Here is a 20002-nt window from a genome sequence, read left to right on the forward strand (position 1 = left end):
CATTGAAATTTATATATATATATATATATATATATATATATATATATATGAAATTGTACATCAGTGTGATTGGTGCAACTTCCTAAAAACATTTGATTAAAAATTATTTTTACGTTTTGAGATACAGCTGCTTTGTATCCTGTATACAGAGCAGCTGCATCGTGCGCTGAAACCTGAATCTGTCAAGTCTGCGGGATTGACGGATTCTGTGAAAACAGGTCCTGCGTGTCTCTGACACACTGGATCTCCCTGTAATCGATCATATCTACATTTTGAACTTAGATGTAATCGATAGCAGATCGATCCTGCATGATAGAGACACGCAGGACCCGCTTTTACTGAACCCGTCAATCCCATGGCCCTGACGGATCCAGGTTTCAGCGCACGATACAGCTGCTCTGTATACAGGATACAAAGCAGCTGTATCTCAAAAAGTAAAAAAAAATCAGTAATAGGTGCAAGCTGTTTTTTTTTTTAAATGGCGTATATAGAGAAGGAGACGTCAAGATAAAGCAGAGCATGGTAAACGCAGGTGTGGCATCAAGTGCTCAGTTAGTGATTGCCATCGTTCCATCCTGTTGTTTCTACCCAGAATGCATGGCACCAACCCGAATAGACATATTTATTGTGTAGTAGAAGCTAAGCTCTCCAGCCTGTTTTTGAAGATGAGATACAAACATGCCATCCCTTGGATTAAAGTTGCAATAATTGGTAGATCTACTTACCACACATATCTACCCTCCAGGACGTAATAACAACACCACGCTCAGTGCAAGCTCGAACATAACTTGAAAGTGCTGCACACATACAATCCTCGGACGATTTGCACAAACAAGTGTCATACAAGCATTTCTATGCAGGAAACAAGAAATTATTAGAAAAAGTGTTGGTAATATTAAAAAATCTTGTCCATAATTTGTGTTACAGAACTAAGTGTTATTTTATTTTAGCCAGTGTTCTGCCTAAATAATAATAATAGGCATATAAAACAGTTTTTAATATTATAGTATATTATGCAGAGATGAGCAGCACTACAGTTCCTCCAGTGTTGACCTCTGATACAGAAGGAAGTCACATGTGGATGTCTGCAGATTAGTTGCTCTCATGTAGCAACAAAGAGGAATTGAGGACAGCAGCACAGAGGGATCAAGCAGAAGGAAGTTATTTATTGTGCTTGTTTCTGACACTGTAAGGGGGACTTTCTGGCTGAACTTGGTAGGGAGGCTATGGCTGGCACTTGCAGATTATTCTAGCGGGCCATAAGTGGTCTGTAGTTGACAATTAGGGCATGTTCTTTCTGAAACTTTGGGTACATTCTGGCTACTTCTAACTGTATTCTAACTGTATCAGGCTGTGCACATTTGTGTCAAATACATGACCAGGGTAGATTTTTATCCACTGGAAGAAAATAATGAATATTTATATTTATTGACTGCAAGCAGAGATCTTGAAAACTGTAAATAATTGATACAGAATGTAATTGAAACTAGACAGATAGACAGAGAGATAAATAGGTAGATGGTATGATAGATAGATAGATAGATAGATAGATAGATAGATAGATAGATAGATAGATAGATAGATAGATAGATAGATAGATAGATAGATAGATAGATAGATAGACAGACAGACAGACAGACAGACAGACAGACAGACAGACAGACAGACAGACAGACAGACAGACAGATAGATAGATAGATAGATAGATAGATAGATAGATAGATGGATCTAACGTTGCTCTCTATGAGACAATAAAGTACCCTCTTGTTACCCTCTTGTTTCACCTTGAAAAACGGAGTGCTGCCTGATTTTTGTATCGGATAGATAGATAGATAGATAGATAGATAGATAGATAGATAGATAGATAGATAGATAGATAGATAGATAGATAGATAGATAGATAGATAGATAGATGGATGGATGGATGGATGGATGGATGGATGGATAGATAGATAGATAGATAGATAGATAGATAGATAGATAGATAGATAGATAGATAGATAGATAGATAGATAGATAGATAGATAGATAGATAGATAGATAGATAGATAGATAGATAGATAGATACTTTACCTGATAGAAGGGGGTTGGATTTACAACAGAATGGCAGATAGCGAAAAGCTCATCTTTGGAATTTATCTTGGAGCACCACAATGAAGCATAGGCCTCTGTATTATAAAATGAGATTGTAGAATACAAATATTATTGTTTCCATTTTATAAATGTTTATATGCAGTAAATAAACGGTCAAAAATGTTAATATTAGCATCTGTTCATATCTGCACTAGGTTTTCCGTTATTCTGTTCTGTCATAGGAACAGAAAAGCAATAAAATCGGAAGCGCAGGATCCATTGCCTGACAGAAACCACTGTTGCCCAACGGAACCCCCTGACTTTAATGTGTTCCATCGGGTTTCCAACATTTTCCCGGCCAAAATAACATTGATTTGCAAAAAACCGAATAACCCCTTTGAAGGAGTTTTCCAAGCACATAAAATAGCTGACAGATTAAATGTGAAAATATTAAACATCTCAATATCCTTATGTAGCAATTATGCTACGTTCCTCTGCCACCACTGTCAGGGTCCATCGCTACTACTCCTGTGTACAGGCTAATGTAATGGGGCAACACGTCATATGACTGCGTAGACCAATTACAGCCTGCCACAGTGACATGTCATCCAGTGGCGTACTCACCATAGTATATGTCTACCACACGTCTGTATATGTTATTTTACTCACCTTTTTGAATGTTGATGGAACATGGATCAATAACATCTGTTGGGACTTTACGGCAGGTCTGCTCACTTCTCCATGAATGTGTAAAAGTGTCCAAATCTTGCACAAACATTCCATTTGGTATAATAAAGTCATCGACCTGCTTATCATTGAAGTTTCCACATAGACCTAAATTATATAAAGACAATTGGTTACCTATAATATACCCAAATAACCTCTTCGGCGTGTTTGCAGTTAGATTTTTATCTCTGTCTAGATAAATACTCCACTCTTCTTATATTTTATCACGTCAAAACAAATAATATATTATTACTGAGGTCGCTTTTAGATGGCAATAATATAGGGGAATTTATGATCCAAGCCTAGTTCAGTAGTACCACAAGAGGTCCAGGCAGAGCCAGGTGGAGGGGTAGACGCAGTAGGCAGCCGCCTAGGGAACCAGTAAGGAATTTATCAGTTTATGGGGGAAAAAAACAGTACCTAACAAGGTAGGTTGGCCAGCGAACTCTGCGCATCTGTGAACAGGATGGAGTTAAATAGGAAATAATTATTATACCATATAAAACTTGGGATTGGTGAAAAAGTGGGGTTGACATGGGGCAATTAACTGAATGATTGGCAGCTGTTATTCTGAATTTCAGCAGCCAAGGGTGGGGGTTGCATTCTGAAACCTCCTGGCTTGGGCACCAGAAGTGCTTGTCATGCCCTTTGGCCCAGGTGCTGCTGCCGTAATATGAAGGCTTAAATGTGCCCGTACTACAGCAGACTGAAAGCGACTTTAAACTAGGGCTAAAAATCATCTGAATGTCACAGTAAGATCATGGAAAGGATGCAAATTCAATTATTCCTTGTGCAAGAGTAAAAAGTCACAATCGACCTTGCAACTATCCCACGCGGATCTGATTACTAGGTTCAAACTCTCGTTTTCCAAGAAAAAAAGCAGTGCAAGCTGCATTTTACATGTTGCATTCCCCTGCCTGGATTATGTATAGGGTAGATTATTTCTTGGGCAAAGTGTTCAGAAACACTTTGCCCAATATTTTTTGGGCTGTTCAGTGCTCTCTGGTCCTGCCTCTGTTTTTTTATTGCTGGGTACTGATTGGAGCAGGTGCCTGTCACATAGTAGCAGACTGAATGTGTAACAGGCACATTCTATAACCAATCACTGCACTTCAAAGCACTCATTAGACCCCAGCACCCACACAAGCATAGGCAGCCGCTTAGACTCAGTGCAGTGGATACAAAGACAATTTAAAGAGTTATTCTATTGTTAAATTGGTGCCCTAGGCAGGTGGGCACAATGCATCATGATGGTACTATTCAGCTTTCTTGGTGCCCAAAGCAGATTTTTTAAGAATTTGTCCCACCACCTTTGTTTCAACATATTCGGTCCAAGTTCAGTATGGATGGACAATCATTTTTTTTAATCGCCCCCAGTCGCCCCACCCCCTACTAGCCCTACAATACCTAGTGTTCTTATTAATAATACATACTCCCTATTTCCCATCCCCTCTCTTCTCCACACATAAGCAATTCTCAATGCAGGGCCAGCTATATATATAACGTTCAGCCATAACATTGAAATCACTGACAGGTGAAGTGGATAACTTTGATTATCTCATTACAATGGTGACTGTGAATGGGGTGGGATTGATTAGGCAGCAAGTGAACAGTCAGTTCTTGAAGTTGATGTGTTGAAAGATGAAAAATGGGCAATTATAAGGAACTGAGTGACTGTGACATGGGCCAAATTGTGATGGCAAGATGACTGGGTCCGAGTATCTCCAAAATGGCAAGTCTTGTGGGGTATTCACAGTATGCAGTACAGTGGCTAGTACCTACTAACAGTGGTTCTAGGAAGGACTACGGGAGAACCGGTGGTCCAAGGAAGGACAACCAGAGAATCAGTGATCCAGGGAAGAATGACCATTGATGGCTAGACGACTGGGTCAGAGTATCTCCAAAATGGCAGGTCTTGTTGTGTGTTTTCAATATTCAGTGGCTAGTACCTACTAAAAGTGAACCGGTGGTCCAAGGAAGGACAACCGGTGACAGGTTCATGGTGCATGCAGAGTAAAGGCTAGCCCGCCTTGTTCGATCCCATGTGGCACAAATTGCTGTAAAAGTTAATGCTGGCTATGATAGAAAGGTAACAAGAAAAAAAAGAGGAAATGATCCAGCGCTTGTAGAAGATTGTAAAAAGGAAACACAGTTCCAAGTTTATTCCAGCAATTTAAAAGTTCAAGTGCAAGGCGGTGGTAGCTGGATCATTTCCTCTTTTTTCTTGTTGCCTTGCCGTGTGCCGTCACGCAGGTTTCGACCGCAGTCTGGATTGAGACAACTAGTGGATGAGCTGTCGGATTCCTCCCTGTTTTTCTTATATGATAGAAAGGTGTCAGAACATACAGGGCGCAGCCGCAGACCATACGAGTGTCTGAATTGACCCCTACAATGGAAGAAGGTAGTCTGGTCTGATGAATCATGTTTCTTCTTCATCATTTAGACGGCCAGGTGAGTGTGCATCGCTTACCTCGGGAAGAAATGGCACCAGGATGCACTATGGGAAGAAGCCAGTGGAGGCAGTGTGATGCTTTGGACAATGCTCTGCTTAGAAACCTTGGGTCTTGGAATTCTTGTGGATTTTGCTTTTATACATAGCACCTACCTAAACGTTGTTGCAGAACAAGTACACCACACGGAAATGATATTCCCTAATGGCAGTGGCCTCTTTCAGCAGAATAATGTTATTACAGGATGAGCAAGCACAGTTTCCTTTCAGCCCATCGGTGCTGTATATTTAGGCAATCACTTTTGCGCTTGCGCGTTAGGTCCATCCGGACAGGACAGAACGGGCATGTGTGTTACACTCTTTTGTCGGAGGGCTTGTGCATATAGATTCCACCATGAACCACCGATGTCTGAAAATACTAGTGGTCAAATTGCATTTTTTTGCTATGAAACCACAGCATTTTTCTGCGATTTCACATAATTGAGGCATAAAAAAACGATATAAGCGTGTCATTGCGCCCTAATAGTGCTGCTGGACCTCATCCATTTCCCAAGGGATGCTGAAACTTTCTGGTCTTGACTTGTCCCCTCCTCTGCAGGTGCATTGAACTCTGCCTGTTTTGGTTCACAGCACTGCAGAGTCATAAAACAGATGATATTCTAAGATATATATATTTATAGATATAGCATAAGATATATCATAAGTTGCAACACTGTAGGGAAGATAGGCACCCCACAAAGGATCGCTGGGCGCTCATGGGTAATGAAGTTTCTAACATTAGAACTGGACTTATGTGAGTAGAAAACCCCAACCATTTCAGATAATTACACAGAAAAAATTATCCCGGGAACTGGAGTTTCAAAAAACTATTAAGTAGCGCGCAGAGGAGGTTAAAAAAGATACAGTAGGCAGATTGCCCACTGTATATTAACGGTGCATTGTCCTGGTCCTTAAAGCCCATGTTATCATATATATATATATATATATATATATATATATATATATATACGACATAGGCTTTAGCTGGCTGCCCAGGGAACCTGGAGAGAAGATAGAAGCGATTTTCATCACTTCTGTCTTCTTTGTTTTTATGTACACAGCGCTCCTAGAGAATTGTGTAAAGAATAGAGGCAGTGGCAGATGCCATTAGCGGGAGGCTGTTGCTGGGTCTCCCTAGACCCAGCACAGTCCTATTAGTGACAATAGTCCCAATAACAGGGCTAGTTTCCCCTGGTACTGGGCCTGCTGTGTAAAAAAAAGTATACTGTAAAACCAATTAAATGAAATAATAAATTGCCCAAGGGTTTTTCTGACCTTTGAAAAACAGGTCATAATAATAAAAAAAAAAGGAAAAAAAAAAAAGCAAATATTAATTAAATAATAAATACACATAAAATAACCCCCACCAAAAAAAAGCTGCAATCATTCTCGCAAAACACTTGCCCTGACCCCTTAAATAGGTAGACAGTGACGATTTCAAATAAAAAGTACATTTTAGGGTAATACCAGAAAAAAATTAGCTAAAAAGAGAAAAAGCATATTTTTTTTACAATTGTTTTTTTTTTTTAATTGTAAGCCTAAAAATTTGCAAAACAAATATTATTTAGAAAAAGCAAATATTATGTGTATAAAAATGAAAATAAACCTGAAATATTCACAAAAAACGCGTAAAAAAAAAAATCACATCGCTAGGCCAGCAAATAAAAAGTTAGAATCGTTTAACTAATGTGTGCTAATAATGGCTTAACAAATCGCAAATAATTTGAAAAAAATAGTTATTTGTTATTTTTTAAATAGATTTATCCATATTATAGGGCTATAGGGCTATATTCACATGACGTGAAAAAAAAGGACAGTTAAAAACGGATCAACAGTCAGTTTTTCATGTCTGTGTGGCATCAATGTATCTCAAAATTTGAATCCATTTCCCAGCCGTCTGACCATTTTTCACCACCATTTGCCATCCGTTTTTCATGGACATTAAAAAAAATGGATGAATTTTATTTGTTATGATTTTTCTTGTCCCTTAAAACACCACAGTGCCCATGTAGAAAAAAGCAGAGGATTGGAGCTGCACTGTGAACAAATGCCTGACTAGGCTGGTGCAAAGCTTCAAAAATAAAGGAGTGACCTCTCCTTATGTGTTAGATATCCAAAAAAGGGAACGTGAAGCAGCACTCAAATAAAGTGAATTTATTCATCCAACATGGAACCACAACGTTTCACCTCCTCTATGAAGGCATTTTCAAGTACTACTTTCAAGTAGGAGGTGAAACGTTGTGGTTCCATGTTGGATGAATAAATTCACTTTATTTGAGTGCTGCGTCACGTTCTCTTTTTTGGATACAGTGCCCATGTAGATAGTGATGCAATACCACTGGAGATAGTGCCAAATTGCCCACTGTAGATAGTGTTAGTGACCACATAGATAGTGGCCACTGTAAACAGTGCCACAGTGACCACATAGTGCCACAGTTCCCACTGTAGATAGTGCCAACATAGTGCCACACACAGTGCCCATGTAGATATCGCCACAGTGTCCCCAGTAGGTAGTGCCCATATAATGCCACAGTGTCCATGTAGATAGTGCCACACCCCCTGTATATAGCATCCCCCCGTAGAAAGCACCACACCCCCTGTAGATAGTGCCACCCCCTGCAGATAGCACCATCGCCCCTTTAGATAGTGCTACCCCCTGTAGATAGCGCCACCCCCTGTTGATAGTTCCACCCCCTTGCAGATAGCGCCACTTCCCCTGTAGATAGTGCCACTCTTCCTGTAGATAGCAGCTACTCCCACCGCTAAATGGCACCCCCTTCCTGTAGATAGCACCACTGTAGCTCCCTGTATGAGCGGAATCCCTCTGGCCGGGAATTCTGTTCCTAGAGGGAGCCCCTGATATCTCTGTCCATATATAAACAGTGATGTCAGGGGCTAAGCCTAAAAGCGGAATCCCCTGCCTGAGCGTCGAAAGCGCTGTGTCCGGGGATTCCGCTCCAGGAGTAGCCTCTGACGTCACTGTCCATATATGGATAGTGATGCCAAGGGCTTCTCCAGTAGTGGAATCCCCAGTCAGAATGTCGGCTGGGGAGTCCGCTCCTAGAGAGAGCCCTGACGTCACTGTCCATATATAGATAGTGACACCAGGGGCTTCTCCAGTAGCAGAATCCCTGGTCAGAATGTCGGCTGGGGATTCCGCTTCTAGAGGGAACCCTGACGTCACTGTCCATATATGGATAGTGACACTAGGGGCTTCTCCAGTAGCGGAATCCCCGGTCAGAGTGTCGGCTGGTGTTTCCTAGAAAGAGCCCCTGATGGTGGACAGTGATGTCAAGGTCTCTCTCTAGAAGTGGAATCCCCGGCACAGAGTTATCTGACACCGGGGATTCCGCTCCTAGTGTGAGTTTAGGTGGCGCTACAGGGGGAAGGAAGGTTAGATGGTATTTACAGCAGGCGGATTGCTATCTACAGGGTTCGTGGCACTATTTACAGCGGGGATGTTGAGACGTCGGGGGCTCCCCCTAGGAGGGGAATTTGCAGCCGAAGCGCTGGCGGGGATTCCGCTCCTAGAAGACGCTTAGGTGGCGCTATCTACAGGGCGTTTTGAGGGGGTTGTGCGTGGCGCTATCTACAATGGTGGGTGTATTCCGGGACTCTTAAAGCCCCGGCAGACATGAAAGTGCAGCGCTGCTCACATTGAAGCAGCACTGCACTCATTAAATCCCTTTCCAGGCTGCCAATGTTTATAAATGTGACAACTGCACGGGGCATCGGCAGTTGGAAAGTATATAGCTGTATGGCAGTCGTGGAGGGGTTAATGTCCTGGGACTTTTGAAAAAACATTGGGAAGTAGGAAAACTTTAAGTAAAGTGCTGATCATACAGGTCATTAGCAGCATAGACACAGTGTAAAATTATTTGTATACATTTTTTTGCAGAGCATAGTTTTTTTTTTTTTTTTAAATCCGTAAATCCCCATGGTAAAAGTGTCCTAGGCAGCCACCTACTCCACCTATCCCCGGTCCCAGCCCAGACTTAGATGACAACTATTAAAATATAATATTGGAAGTATTCATTTCCCATGCCCTTTGTATCTTTTGTACCCTGTCTTGCCATGTTTCCTCCTATGAATACATGTTCGCCAAGCATATATCTTCTCTTATAAACAACTTGTATGGTATTCAGTTTTGTACAAACTTACCACAAACTTGGTCAAAGTAAGAACTTTCTAAATATATATAAACTTGCATTATAGGTGACAGCTGAATTTCCAGTTTAACACCAATGTTGGTTTTTACAATGATGTAAAATGTAGACGGCTCAAAAATAGTCAGGTTACCTGTACATAGACACAAAATAAAAATAAAATAATCATTAGAAACACATACGTATATGTCAATATGTAAATGCAGTAGGTAGAATACAAAGTTAGTCTAACATCATTCATAAGTTTATAACAGATCTTGGCATGACGTGATTATGACATATTCCCTTTCATTAACATTGCACATCTTGTACTCTGCTATTGCAGTGGGTAAACTGACATTAATGGGTCAACCCATCCTGTCAGCTTACAGGTAACTTGGTATGATGATAGTCCCCTATAACGTATGCGCTAACTAAAATGTGTCAGCGGGTGCTACTGCATCTACGTAAAGGAGCCGTTCGCTTCTGGGCTTCATTGGCCAACATGCACCACTAATGCTAAGCCCCCTCTGCAACTGCCTGGGTTTAACGGCTAGTAAGTGTGGAGAAGACAGGTCTTCTAAATTGGAGAAACAGGGAATACTCAAAGAAGGGGTTGAAGGGGGTCTAGGTTCTGTATTAGTTTAGCGGGTCAGGTCTAGGTTCTGTATTTAGAGGTCTGGTCCAAGGTCTGTATTTAGGTGGTCTGGTCTATGGTTTGTATTTATTTAGGATGCTTGTACTGGAATCTGTATTTGTTTAGGGGGGTCTAGTCTGGGGACTGCAATAGTTTATAAGGTCTGGGGTCTGTATGAATTCTAGGGTCTGGTCTGGGGTCTGAATTTATTAGTCTGAGTTAAAGGGGTTGTCCGGGCACGGACCGTTTTTTCATACTGATGACTAATCAACCGGATGTCCATGCTGGAAGCAGATGGCTATGGTCACAGTATAGCGGCCGAGTTACTGTTCTGCAGCACTGCTGCTATGCAGTGTACGGAGCAATGTGCTTTCGGCACTCCAGGCACTGAAAACTGCATAATATCTGGTGCACGGAGGCAACCAGATCAGGTAATCAGTGCACGGTCTGGGTGTTGGACCCCCACCGATCATATACTGATAACCTATCCCGGACAACCCCTTTAATATTGGGCCTGGGCCTTGGCGTCTGAATTTTTGTGTTTCTATAGAGGCTGGAAATGACTGCAGAAGCAAAGGGCAAAGATAAATCATCAGGAAATTCTGCATTCATCAGGAGCAGTTGCCATAACGGTCTGTGTCAGATAGAGTAGCAGAAAAAAAAATCAGAACGACTCTCATTAGAGAGGATGTCACTTGTGAGTCACTGGATTTATAAAGGATTTGCCCCCTCTCCTGACATGTCAGTTGTAGGAAATCCTTGTATTCCACATAAATTCTTAGGTTAGCGATGGTTGGAGACTGTCAGTATGTAGACACACAGCTCTTTGAGAAGGGAAATCGTAACACCCATTTTTCAATGCTCACCCAGAAAGGTCGCGTTCACTGTAGTCACGGCACGGCACAGAGGTGGTGGAGAATAACAATCCAAGGCCTACAGTCTACTTAATCCGCCACTGGTAGTGGGTATTTAAAATATGTAGATCTTATCCCAGCAACTAGCACTGTCCAATTTTAAAGGACAGTTCCTTATCCATATTTGGCCACAATAGACAGAAAGTGTATGCATAGCCTATAGTAACCAGTCATGGTAATTTTTGATATGGAGAATTTTTTGTCTAGTTTTTATACATGAAGTTTGGTTTGTCTGACCATTATATACATTTTTCACAGTTACTTAGTACTATTAGTGCTATAGAATGCTCCTGTCTGCTCTGTTCCTCCCGCAGATCTGCCTGATCAAATCGGTTGATGTGTTTGGAGTGTTTATCCACCTCTACAGTAAACCTTTAATAGGGATAATTCAGAATATCTGGGGCTCCTAGTACTGAGATCCCCATCAGAGGGGTTTCACATCTCTTCCAATTGCTATATCCCTTCTGCTTCAAGCCTTAGTTGGCTACACTTGGATCTGACCGCGTTGGCCCATCCCAGTCTAAGGCCTAACTGCTATAACCCAGAAAGTAATCTGGCAAGAGTTGGAAAGGAACAGTGCTCAGAACAATGGGGCCTATTGATTCTAGCCATTGGCAGGAATCTCAGCACTACTATTTACTAACATGTCTCTATGCACATTTAGGGTATGTTCACACGCAGTGTTTTCAGATGTAATTTGTGCGTTTATGCCTGAAAAAAACGGCTCCATTGCGCTTACAAACATCTGCCCATTGCTTGCAATGGGATTTACGGTGTTCTGTTCACACGAGGCTTAATTTTACACGTCGCTGTCAAAATACGGCGCGTAAAAAGACACCCGCGAAAAAGAAGTGAATGTCACTTCTTGGGACGTTTTTGGAGGCGTTTTTCATTGACTCTATTGAAAAACAGCTCCAAAAACGGCCGTAAAATACGTCGCAAAAAATGCGAGTTGCTACAAACACGTCTGAAAATCAGGAGATGTTTTCGCCTGAAAACAGCTCCGTATTTTCAGAATTTTTTGGTCACTGCGTGTGAACATACCCTTACTGTTAGAAGCTGCAGATGGCAGACCTGTTCCAGTTTTTGAAACTTTAGCATTTTAATTGTTTGACAACTTTTAGAAAACACTAAAACTGCCTGTGGCTTTCTATCACTTTACTAATGTGTATCTCATAAAGCTGCACTATTAATTAATAAGTCATATAATTCAATTATGGATTCTTGTTTACTGTTGTTTCTCACCATTTTCATATGGTAATTCAATGTTCAGAGAGTTTAGTAAAATTTCTCCAGTGTTTTTGATGACTAGTTCCTGAAAAATAGAATAAAAAACATGTCAACCACTAGCTCAACAATTTCTGTATTTGGCAAACATTTAGATAAAATTGATAAAGTATCAGTTAAATAAAATATCAATAAAAATACTGTTTTAGATTAAATTGAGGCTCTCTTTGTAATTTTGCATCACACATTACATGAAAACATTGTGTACCACAAGTTCTTGGTTTAGATCAGGGGTCTTAAGCACGTGGCCCGCGGGACACAGAGCCGCTAGTATAGTCTCTGCTCCGGGACTCTGGAATTCCCTGACATCGCTGTCCACATATGAACAGCAATGTCTGGGTCTTCCCCAGTGTGGAGTCCTGGGCAGAGCGCTAGTATCGGCTCTGCTCCGAGACTCTGTAGAATTCCCTGACATCGCTGTCCATATATGGACAGTGTGTAAGGGTCTTCCCCATAGTCGGAGTCCCATGCAGAGCGCTAGTATAGCCTCTGCTCCGGGACTCTGTAGAATTCCCTGACATTGCTGCCCATATATGAACAGTGTGTCAGGGTCTTCCCCAGAGCGGAGTCCCGGGCAGACTGCTAGTATAGGCTCTGCTCCGGGACTCAATGGAATTCCCTGACATCACTGTCCATATATGGACAGTGTGTCAGGGTCTTCCCAAGAGCGGAGTCCCGGGCAGAGCGCTAGTATCGGCTCTGCTCCGGGACTCTGTGGAATTCCTTGACATCGGTGTCCATCCATCAACAATGATGTCAGAGGCTTCCCCAGAGCAGGAGTCCCATTGATGTCAGGAGCACAGCTGGAGTCCCAGGAAGAGCCTACTAGCGCTCTGCCCGGGAATCCAGCTCTGGGGTTGCCCCTGACATCTCTGTCCATATATGGTCAGTGATGTCAGGAGCAGAGCTGGAACCCCAGGCAGAGTGCTAGAAGCGGCTCTGCTCCGGGACTCCAGCTCTGGTCAAGCCCCTGACATCGCTGTCCACATATGAACAGCGTTGTCTGGGTCTTCCCCAGAGTGGAGTCCTGGGCAGAGCGCTAGTATCGGCTCTGCTCCGAGACTCTGTAGAATTCCCTGACATCGCTGTCCATATATGGACAGTGTGTAAGGGTCTTCCCAATAGTCGGAGTCCCGTGCAGAGCGTTAGTATAGGCTCTTCTCCGGGACTCTGTAGAATTCCCTGACATTGCTGCCCATATATGAACAGTGTGTCAGGGTCTTCCCCAGAACGGAGTCCCGGGCAGACCGCTAGTATAGGCTCTGCTCCGGGACTCAATGGAATTCTCTGACATCACTGTCCATATATGGACAGTGTGTCAGGGTCTTCCCAAGAGCGGAGTCCCGGGCAGAGCGCTAGTATCGGCTCTGCTCCGGGACTCTGTGGAATTCCTTGACATCGGTGTCCATACATCAACAATGATGTCAGAGGCTTCCCCAGAGCAGGAGTCCCATTGATGTCAGGAGCACAGCTGGAGTCCCAGGAAGAGCCTACTAGCGCTCTGCCCGGGACTCCAGCTCTGGTGTTGCCCCTGACATTTCTGTCCATATATGGTCAGTGATGTCAGGAGCAGAGCTGGAACCCCAGGCAGAGTGCTAGAAGCGGCTCTGCTCCGGGACTCCAGCTCTGGTCAAGCCCCTGATATCACTGTCCATATATGGACACTGATGTTAATGGATTACCCAGAGTTCCGGCGCAGAGCCTATACTAGTGCTCTTCTCTGGGACTCCGGCTCTGGGGTTGCCCCTGATATCACATTCCGTTCCAGGAGGATCCCCTGACGTCACTGTATATGGACAGTGACGTCAGGGGCTCCAACAGTAGAGGAATCCCCAGCCAAAGCGTTGGCAAAGCTCTGGCTGGGGATTCCACTCCTAGAGGGAACCCCAATGGAGCTATCTACTTGGGGTGTGTGTGGCATTATCTGCAGAGGGCACTGTGGCAGCATCTGCGAAGGGCACTGTGGTAGCCTCTGCGAGGGCACTGTGGCAGCATTTGTGGAGGGCACTGTGGCAGCATCTACGGAGGGCACTGTGGCAGCATCTATGGAGCGCACTGTAGCAGCATCTACAGAGGGCACTGTGGCAGTATCTACAGAGGGCACTGTGGCAGCATCTACAGAGTGAACAGTCGCAGCATCTACAGAGGACACTGTGGCAGCATCTACAAAGGACACTGTGGCAGCATCTACAGAGGGCACTGTGGCAGTATGTACAGAGGACACTGTGGCATTATCTAGGGGTGTGTTGCATTATCTACAGAGGGCACTGTGGCATTATCTACAGAGGGCACTGTGGCATTATGTAGGGGTGTGTTGCATTATCTACAGAGGGCACTGTGGCAGCATCTACAGAGGACTCTGTGGCAGCATCTACAGAGGGCACTGTCGCAGCATCCACAGAGGGCACTGCGGCAGCATCAACAGAGGGCACTGCGGCAGCATCCACAGAGGGCACTGCGGTAGCATCCACAGAGGGCACTGCAGCAGCATCCACCGAGGGCACTGTGGCATTATGTAGGGATGTGTTGCATTATCTTCAGAGGGCACTGTGGCATTATCTACAGAGGACTCTGTGGCAGCATCTACAGAGGGCACTGTGGCAGCATCCACCGAGGGCACTGCGGCGGCATCAACAGAGGGCACTGCAGCAGCATCCACCGAGGGCACTGTGGCATTATGTAGGGGTGTGTTGCATTATCTTCAGAGGGCACTGTGGCATTATCTACAGAGGGCACTGTGGCAGCATCTACAGAGGACTCTGTGGCAGCATCTACAGAGGGCACTGTGGCAGCATCCACCGAGGGCACTGCGGCGGCATCAACAGAGGGCACTTCGGCAGCATTCACAGAGGGCACTGTTTCTGCATCCACTGAGGGCACTGTGGCACTATCTAAAAAGGGGCTGCCCAATCTTGACATGTGTGTCTGCCAAACACTGCCAACTCAGGCACCGGACTGCATTTAGCGACACTTAAACTGGAAAACTGGATTGTTGAAATAAGCACGTGGAGAAATATCTAAAATTTTAAACATAGCGCTATTATTATAGTAATGTAGTATTATTATAGTAATGTAGTATTATTATAGTAATTCAAATAACTAATTGGTTAACAATAATTTTGTATTGTATCAAATTTGAAAGTAATGTGGCCCGTCAATATCCCATTTTTTCTATATGTGGCCCACTTACCTGGCAGAGTTTGAGACTCCTGGTTTAGATATAGTCCTGGTGGATAGGAATGTAGCTATATAAAATGCGGTTGTAAAATGTTACTCATTGCCATTACTTGCCAACCGTCCCGGATTCAGAGGGACAGTCCCAGGAACAGGGTGGTGGTATGTCCCGGTGTCAACTGTATTTGCCTCCTCAGTACAGTGTGTATATATATGGACACTGACGTCAGTGGCTCCTCCAGGAGCGGAATCCCGGGCCAGAGTGTTGCCGACACTGTGGCCAGTGCTGTCGGGCATCTCAAAGCCCCTAACATCATTGTCTATATATGGACAGTGACGTCAGTGGCTCCTCCTGGAGCGGAATTCCCAGTCAGAGCGTTGCAACGCTCTGGCAGGGGATTCTGCTCCTGGAGGAGCCCCTGACATCACTGTCCATATATGGATAGTGACGTCAGGGGCTTCCTCCAGGAGCGGAATCCCTGGCCAGAGCGTTGCCGATGCTCTGGCTGGAGATTCTGCTCCTGGAGAAGTGCCTGGCGTCACTATCCATATATGGAAGGTGACATCAGGAGCTACTACTAGAGCAGAATTCCCGGCCAGAGTGTTGCCAACGCTCTGACTGGCGATTCAGCTCCTAGAGGGAGCACTTGACATCACTATACATATATCGACAGTAACGTCAGGGGCAACTTGTTGAGCGGAATTTCCGGCCAGGGTGTTTCCGACACTCTGGCTGGGGATTCCGCTCCTGTAGAAGCCCCTGGCGTCACTATCCATATATGGACAGTGACATCAGGGGCTACTCCTGGAGTGAAATCCCCGGCCGGAGCATTGACGATGCTGGGTCGGGGATTCCGCTCCTAGAGGGAGCCCCTAACATTACTGTCCATATAAGGACAGTGAGCTCAGGGGGTCCACCTGACCACCGGCTGATACTCTGGTTGGAGATTCCGCTCCTAGAGGAAGCCCCAAGGGTGCTATCTTCAAGGGGGTGTGTCACTATCTACATGGGCACTGAGGCACTGTATGGGCACTATCTACAATGATGCTATCTACATGGGCCCTGTGTGTGGCACTATCTACATGGACACGATGGCACTATCTAAATAGTCACTGGCACTTTATATTTGGGCACTGGCACTAGGGGCAGCTAAGGGGGCATTATACTGTATGGGGCAGCTAAGGTGGCATTATACTGTATGGGGCAGCTAACGGGGCATTATACTGTATGGTGGCAGCTATGGGGCATTATATTGTATAGATACTGCTATGGGGCAATTATGCTGTATAGGGCAGATATAGGGGCATTATACTGTATGGGGCAGCTGTGGGGGTATTTTACTGCTTGGGGGCTGCTATGGGGCATTATACTGTAAAGGACATCTATGGGGCATTATACTCTATGGGACAGTTATGTGGGCATTATGCTGTATCGGGAAGCTATGGGGCATTATACTGTATGGGGCAGCTATGGGGGCATTATACCATATGGGGGAATTTGTGTGGGCATTATACTGTATGGGGACATCTGTGAGGACATCATACTGTATGGGGGCAGCTATGGGGGCATTATACTATATGTGGCAGTTATGGGGAATTATACTGTATGGGGCAACTAACGGGGCATTATACTGTATATTAGCAGCTATGAGTGCATTATACTGTAAAAAGTCCAGCTATGGGGCCATTATAGTGTATAGGGGCAGCTATGGAGGCATTATACTGTATGGGGACATGTGTGAGGACATCATACAGTATGGAGCAGCTATGGGGGCATTATACTGTATGGGGTCATCTGTGTGGGCATTATACTGTATGGGGCAGCTATGGTGGCATTATACTGTATGGTGCAGCTATGGGTGCATTATACTGTATGGGAGCAGCTATGGGGCATTATACTGTATGAAGCAGCTATGGTGGCATTATACTGTATGGTGCAGCTATGGGTGCATTATACTGTATGGGAGCAGCTATGGGGCATTATACTGTATGAAGCAGCTATGGGGGTATTATACTGTATGGGCTATCTGTGTGGGCATTATATTGTATAAGGCTATCTGTGTGGGCATTATACTGTATGGGGGCATCTGTATTGACTTTATACTGTATGAGGCAGCTATGGGGGCATTATACTGTATGGGGCTGCTATTGAGGCATTATATGGTTTGGGGGGTATCTGTGTGGGCATTATATTGTATGGAGGCATCTGTTAACTTTATACTGTATGGGGCAGCTATGGGAACATTATACTGTATGGGGGCAGCTATGTGGGGCATTATACTGTATGGGGGTATCTGTGTGGGCATTATATTGTATAAGGGTATCTGTGTGGGCATTATACTGTATGGGGTCATCTGTGTTGACTTTATACTGTATGGGGCAGCTATGGGGGCATTATACTGTATGGGACTGCTATTGGGGCATTATATGGTTTGGGGGTATCTGTGTGGGCATTATACTGTATGGGGCATCTGTGTAGGCATTATATTGTATGGAAGCATCTGTTAACTTTATACTGTATGGGGCAGCTATGGGGACATTATACTGTATGGGGAAGCTATGGAGGCATTATACTGTATGGGGCAGCTATGGAGGCATTATACTGTATGGGGGCACTGTGTGGGCATTATACAGTATGGGTGAATTTGTGTAGGCATTATACTGTATGGGGGCAGCTATGAGGGAATTATACTGTGTGGGAGGCATTATGCGGTATTATACTGAATGGGGTGCAGCTATAGGGGCATTATACTGTGTGGGGGGTCTATGGGGGCATTATACCGTGGAGAGGCATTATGGGAGCATGATACTGGGTGTGGGCTGAACCGCGGGTGTGTATGGGCAGAGATTGGACGGGGTTTGAGGCAAATAAGTTGTCCCTCTTTGCGATACTTGAAAGTTGGGAGGTATTCAATATATACTGAGCAGCAGCCTACACTTTTTCACACAGTAAAATCAAGAAATGTTGACACATACCCCCAAATTTATCCCATTTCTTTGCCTTATAAAGTACAGTTATTACGCTGCACCCATAGAGGAGGAGATAGTGTCACACCCATCTTGTAGATATTGCCACACTCCCCCACCCCTTGTAGATAGTACCATATTCACCCTCTCTGTATATAGTGCCTGAGTGCCCCCCAAACAAATAAGAAAACCTTATGCTCACCTAACCCCGTTCCCACAACGAACGGAGCTGCACAGCCTTATTAGTCCTGCAGCCTATGAGACTGGACCGTTGCGTATGCTGGCGCGATCCAGTGACATTATCTTGCAGCCCCATCCCAGTATTTAATAGGCTGCAGGCTTAATGTGGCCTATAGCCTATTGTATGGCAGAGCAGGGAGCTGATAGCTCCCTGCTCCGCTAAAGTATTCAATTGTATCTGCGTTCTAAGGATGTAAATACAATTGAATGTGGAATTCGCCAGGGTACCAAGCCAAAAATGTGGAGCTTGGGCCCCTGCTGCCTGCGACGCTGCTGGTGATAGTATGTGAGGGTCTTCGGGGGGGGCGAACTAATATACAGAGATAGGCTTAAAGTACTTAGAGCGAGACAGTGTGATAGTGACAGCATTTGTTGTCTGTATAGGTGACCCATGTCATATCTGTGAATGTCTAAGGATACTTACTAAATGAGGATTCTTAATAATCAGAACTATTTTGGTTAGACTGGTCTCAAACTCATTCAGATTAGACGACTTAATTTCTCCATGGACAGAAAATAAGGAGATTGTACACAGCTGAAAGAAAGCAATCATTTGTTAGTGAATGAACGAACAACTACATACAAAATACAGATAGCAGAATTTATTTACATGTTAAGAATTAATAAGAATATGTAGACCATAGGTCCTGATTTTAATATACCTGCATTTTTAAAAGTGCTCACTTTTTAACCCCCTTCTGTTTAATTTTAGTTTTTTCATCCCCACCTTCCTAGGGCCATAACTTTTTATTTTTCTATTGACATAGCTATAATGGCCAGGATCGGCGATAACTCCGATCCTGGCTGTTTAACCACTTAGGTGCCGGGGTCAATAGCGACCACAGCATCTAAGCCGTTAGAAAGAGAGGGGCAGCCCCCACTGGCAGCCCTTTAGCCCCACCCCCACAACTGATGGTTGTCATGGCAGCTTGGGGGCCTAATGAATTCACTCAGGTCTGCCAGCATTGCGATCTCATTAAGTACTGACAGGCAGGGCTTAATAGGAGTCAGTAAAGAAACACGATATATGGCAAAATATAAGCATTGAAGTATATTGTGCAAGTGATCCAACAATCACTGGTTCATGTCCCTTAGAAGGACTAATAAAAAAGTTTAAAAAAAACCCTGATAAATAATGTTTTTATTGTATGGAAAAACTGTTATTAAAAGTAAAAAAAAACGTCCCCAAAAGTAATGTAAAAAAAATACCCCATAATTGGTATCTCTGCGTCCATAGAAGTCCAAACTATTTCAATATGACATTATTTAAATAAAACAAAAACGCCATACTTGGTATTGCAATACACGCAGGATAAAGTTAACGTGTCGTTTTTACTGCAGGCTGAACACC

General features: G+C 44.0%; 1 protein-coding gene across 1 annotated transcript in view; it reads right to left on the reverse strand.

Annotated features, from left to right (window-relative positions):
- Nucleotides 1-19319, reverse strand: part of LOC142660178 (mucin-2-like) — a 42871-nt gene extending 23552 nt beyond the window's left edge. Inside the window, exons 1-5 of the mRNA XM_075836759.1 lie at nucleotides 19314-19319; nucleotides 19076-19186; nucleotides 12229-12298; nucleotides 9449-9586; nucleotides 2743-2907 (exon numbers count right to left, since the gene is read on the reverse strand). Of these exons, the coding sequence (XP_075692874.1) occupies nucleotides 2743-2907; nucleotides 9449-9586; nucleotides 12229-12298; nucleotides 19076-19186; nucleotides 19314-19319 (490 nt within the window). The remainder of the gene's footprint in view (nucleotides 1-2742; nucleotides 2908-9448; nucleotides 9587-12228; nucleotides 12299-19075; nucleotides 19187-19313) is intronic.
- Nucleotides 19320-20002: the final 683 nt, after the last annotated feature.

Source organism: Rhinoderma darwinii, chromosome 9 (assembly GCF_050947455.1).
Source record: "Rhinoderma darwinii isolate aRhiDar2 chromosome 9, aRhiDar2.hap1, whole genome shotgun sequence".
Lineage (NCBI taxonomy): Eukaryota > Metazoa > Chordata > Amphibia > Anura > Rhinodermatidae > Rhinoderma > Rhinoderma darwinii.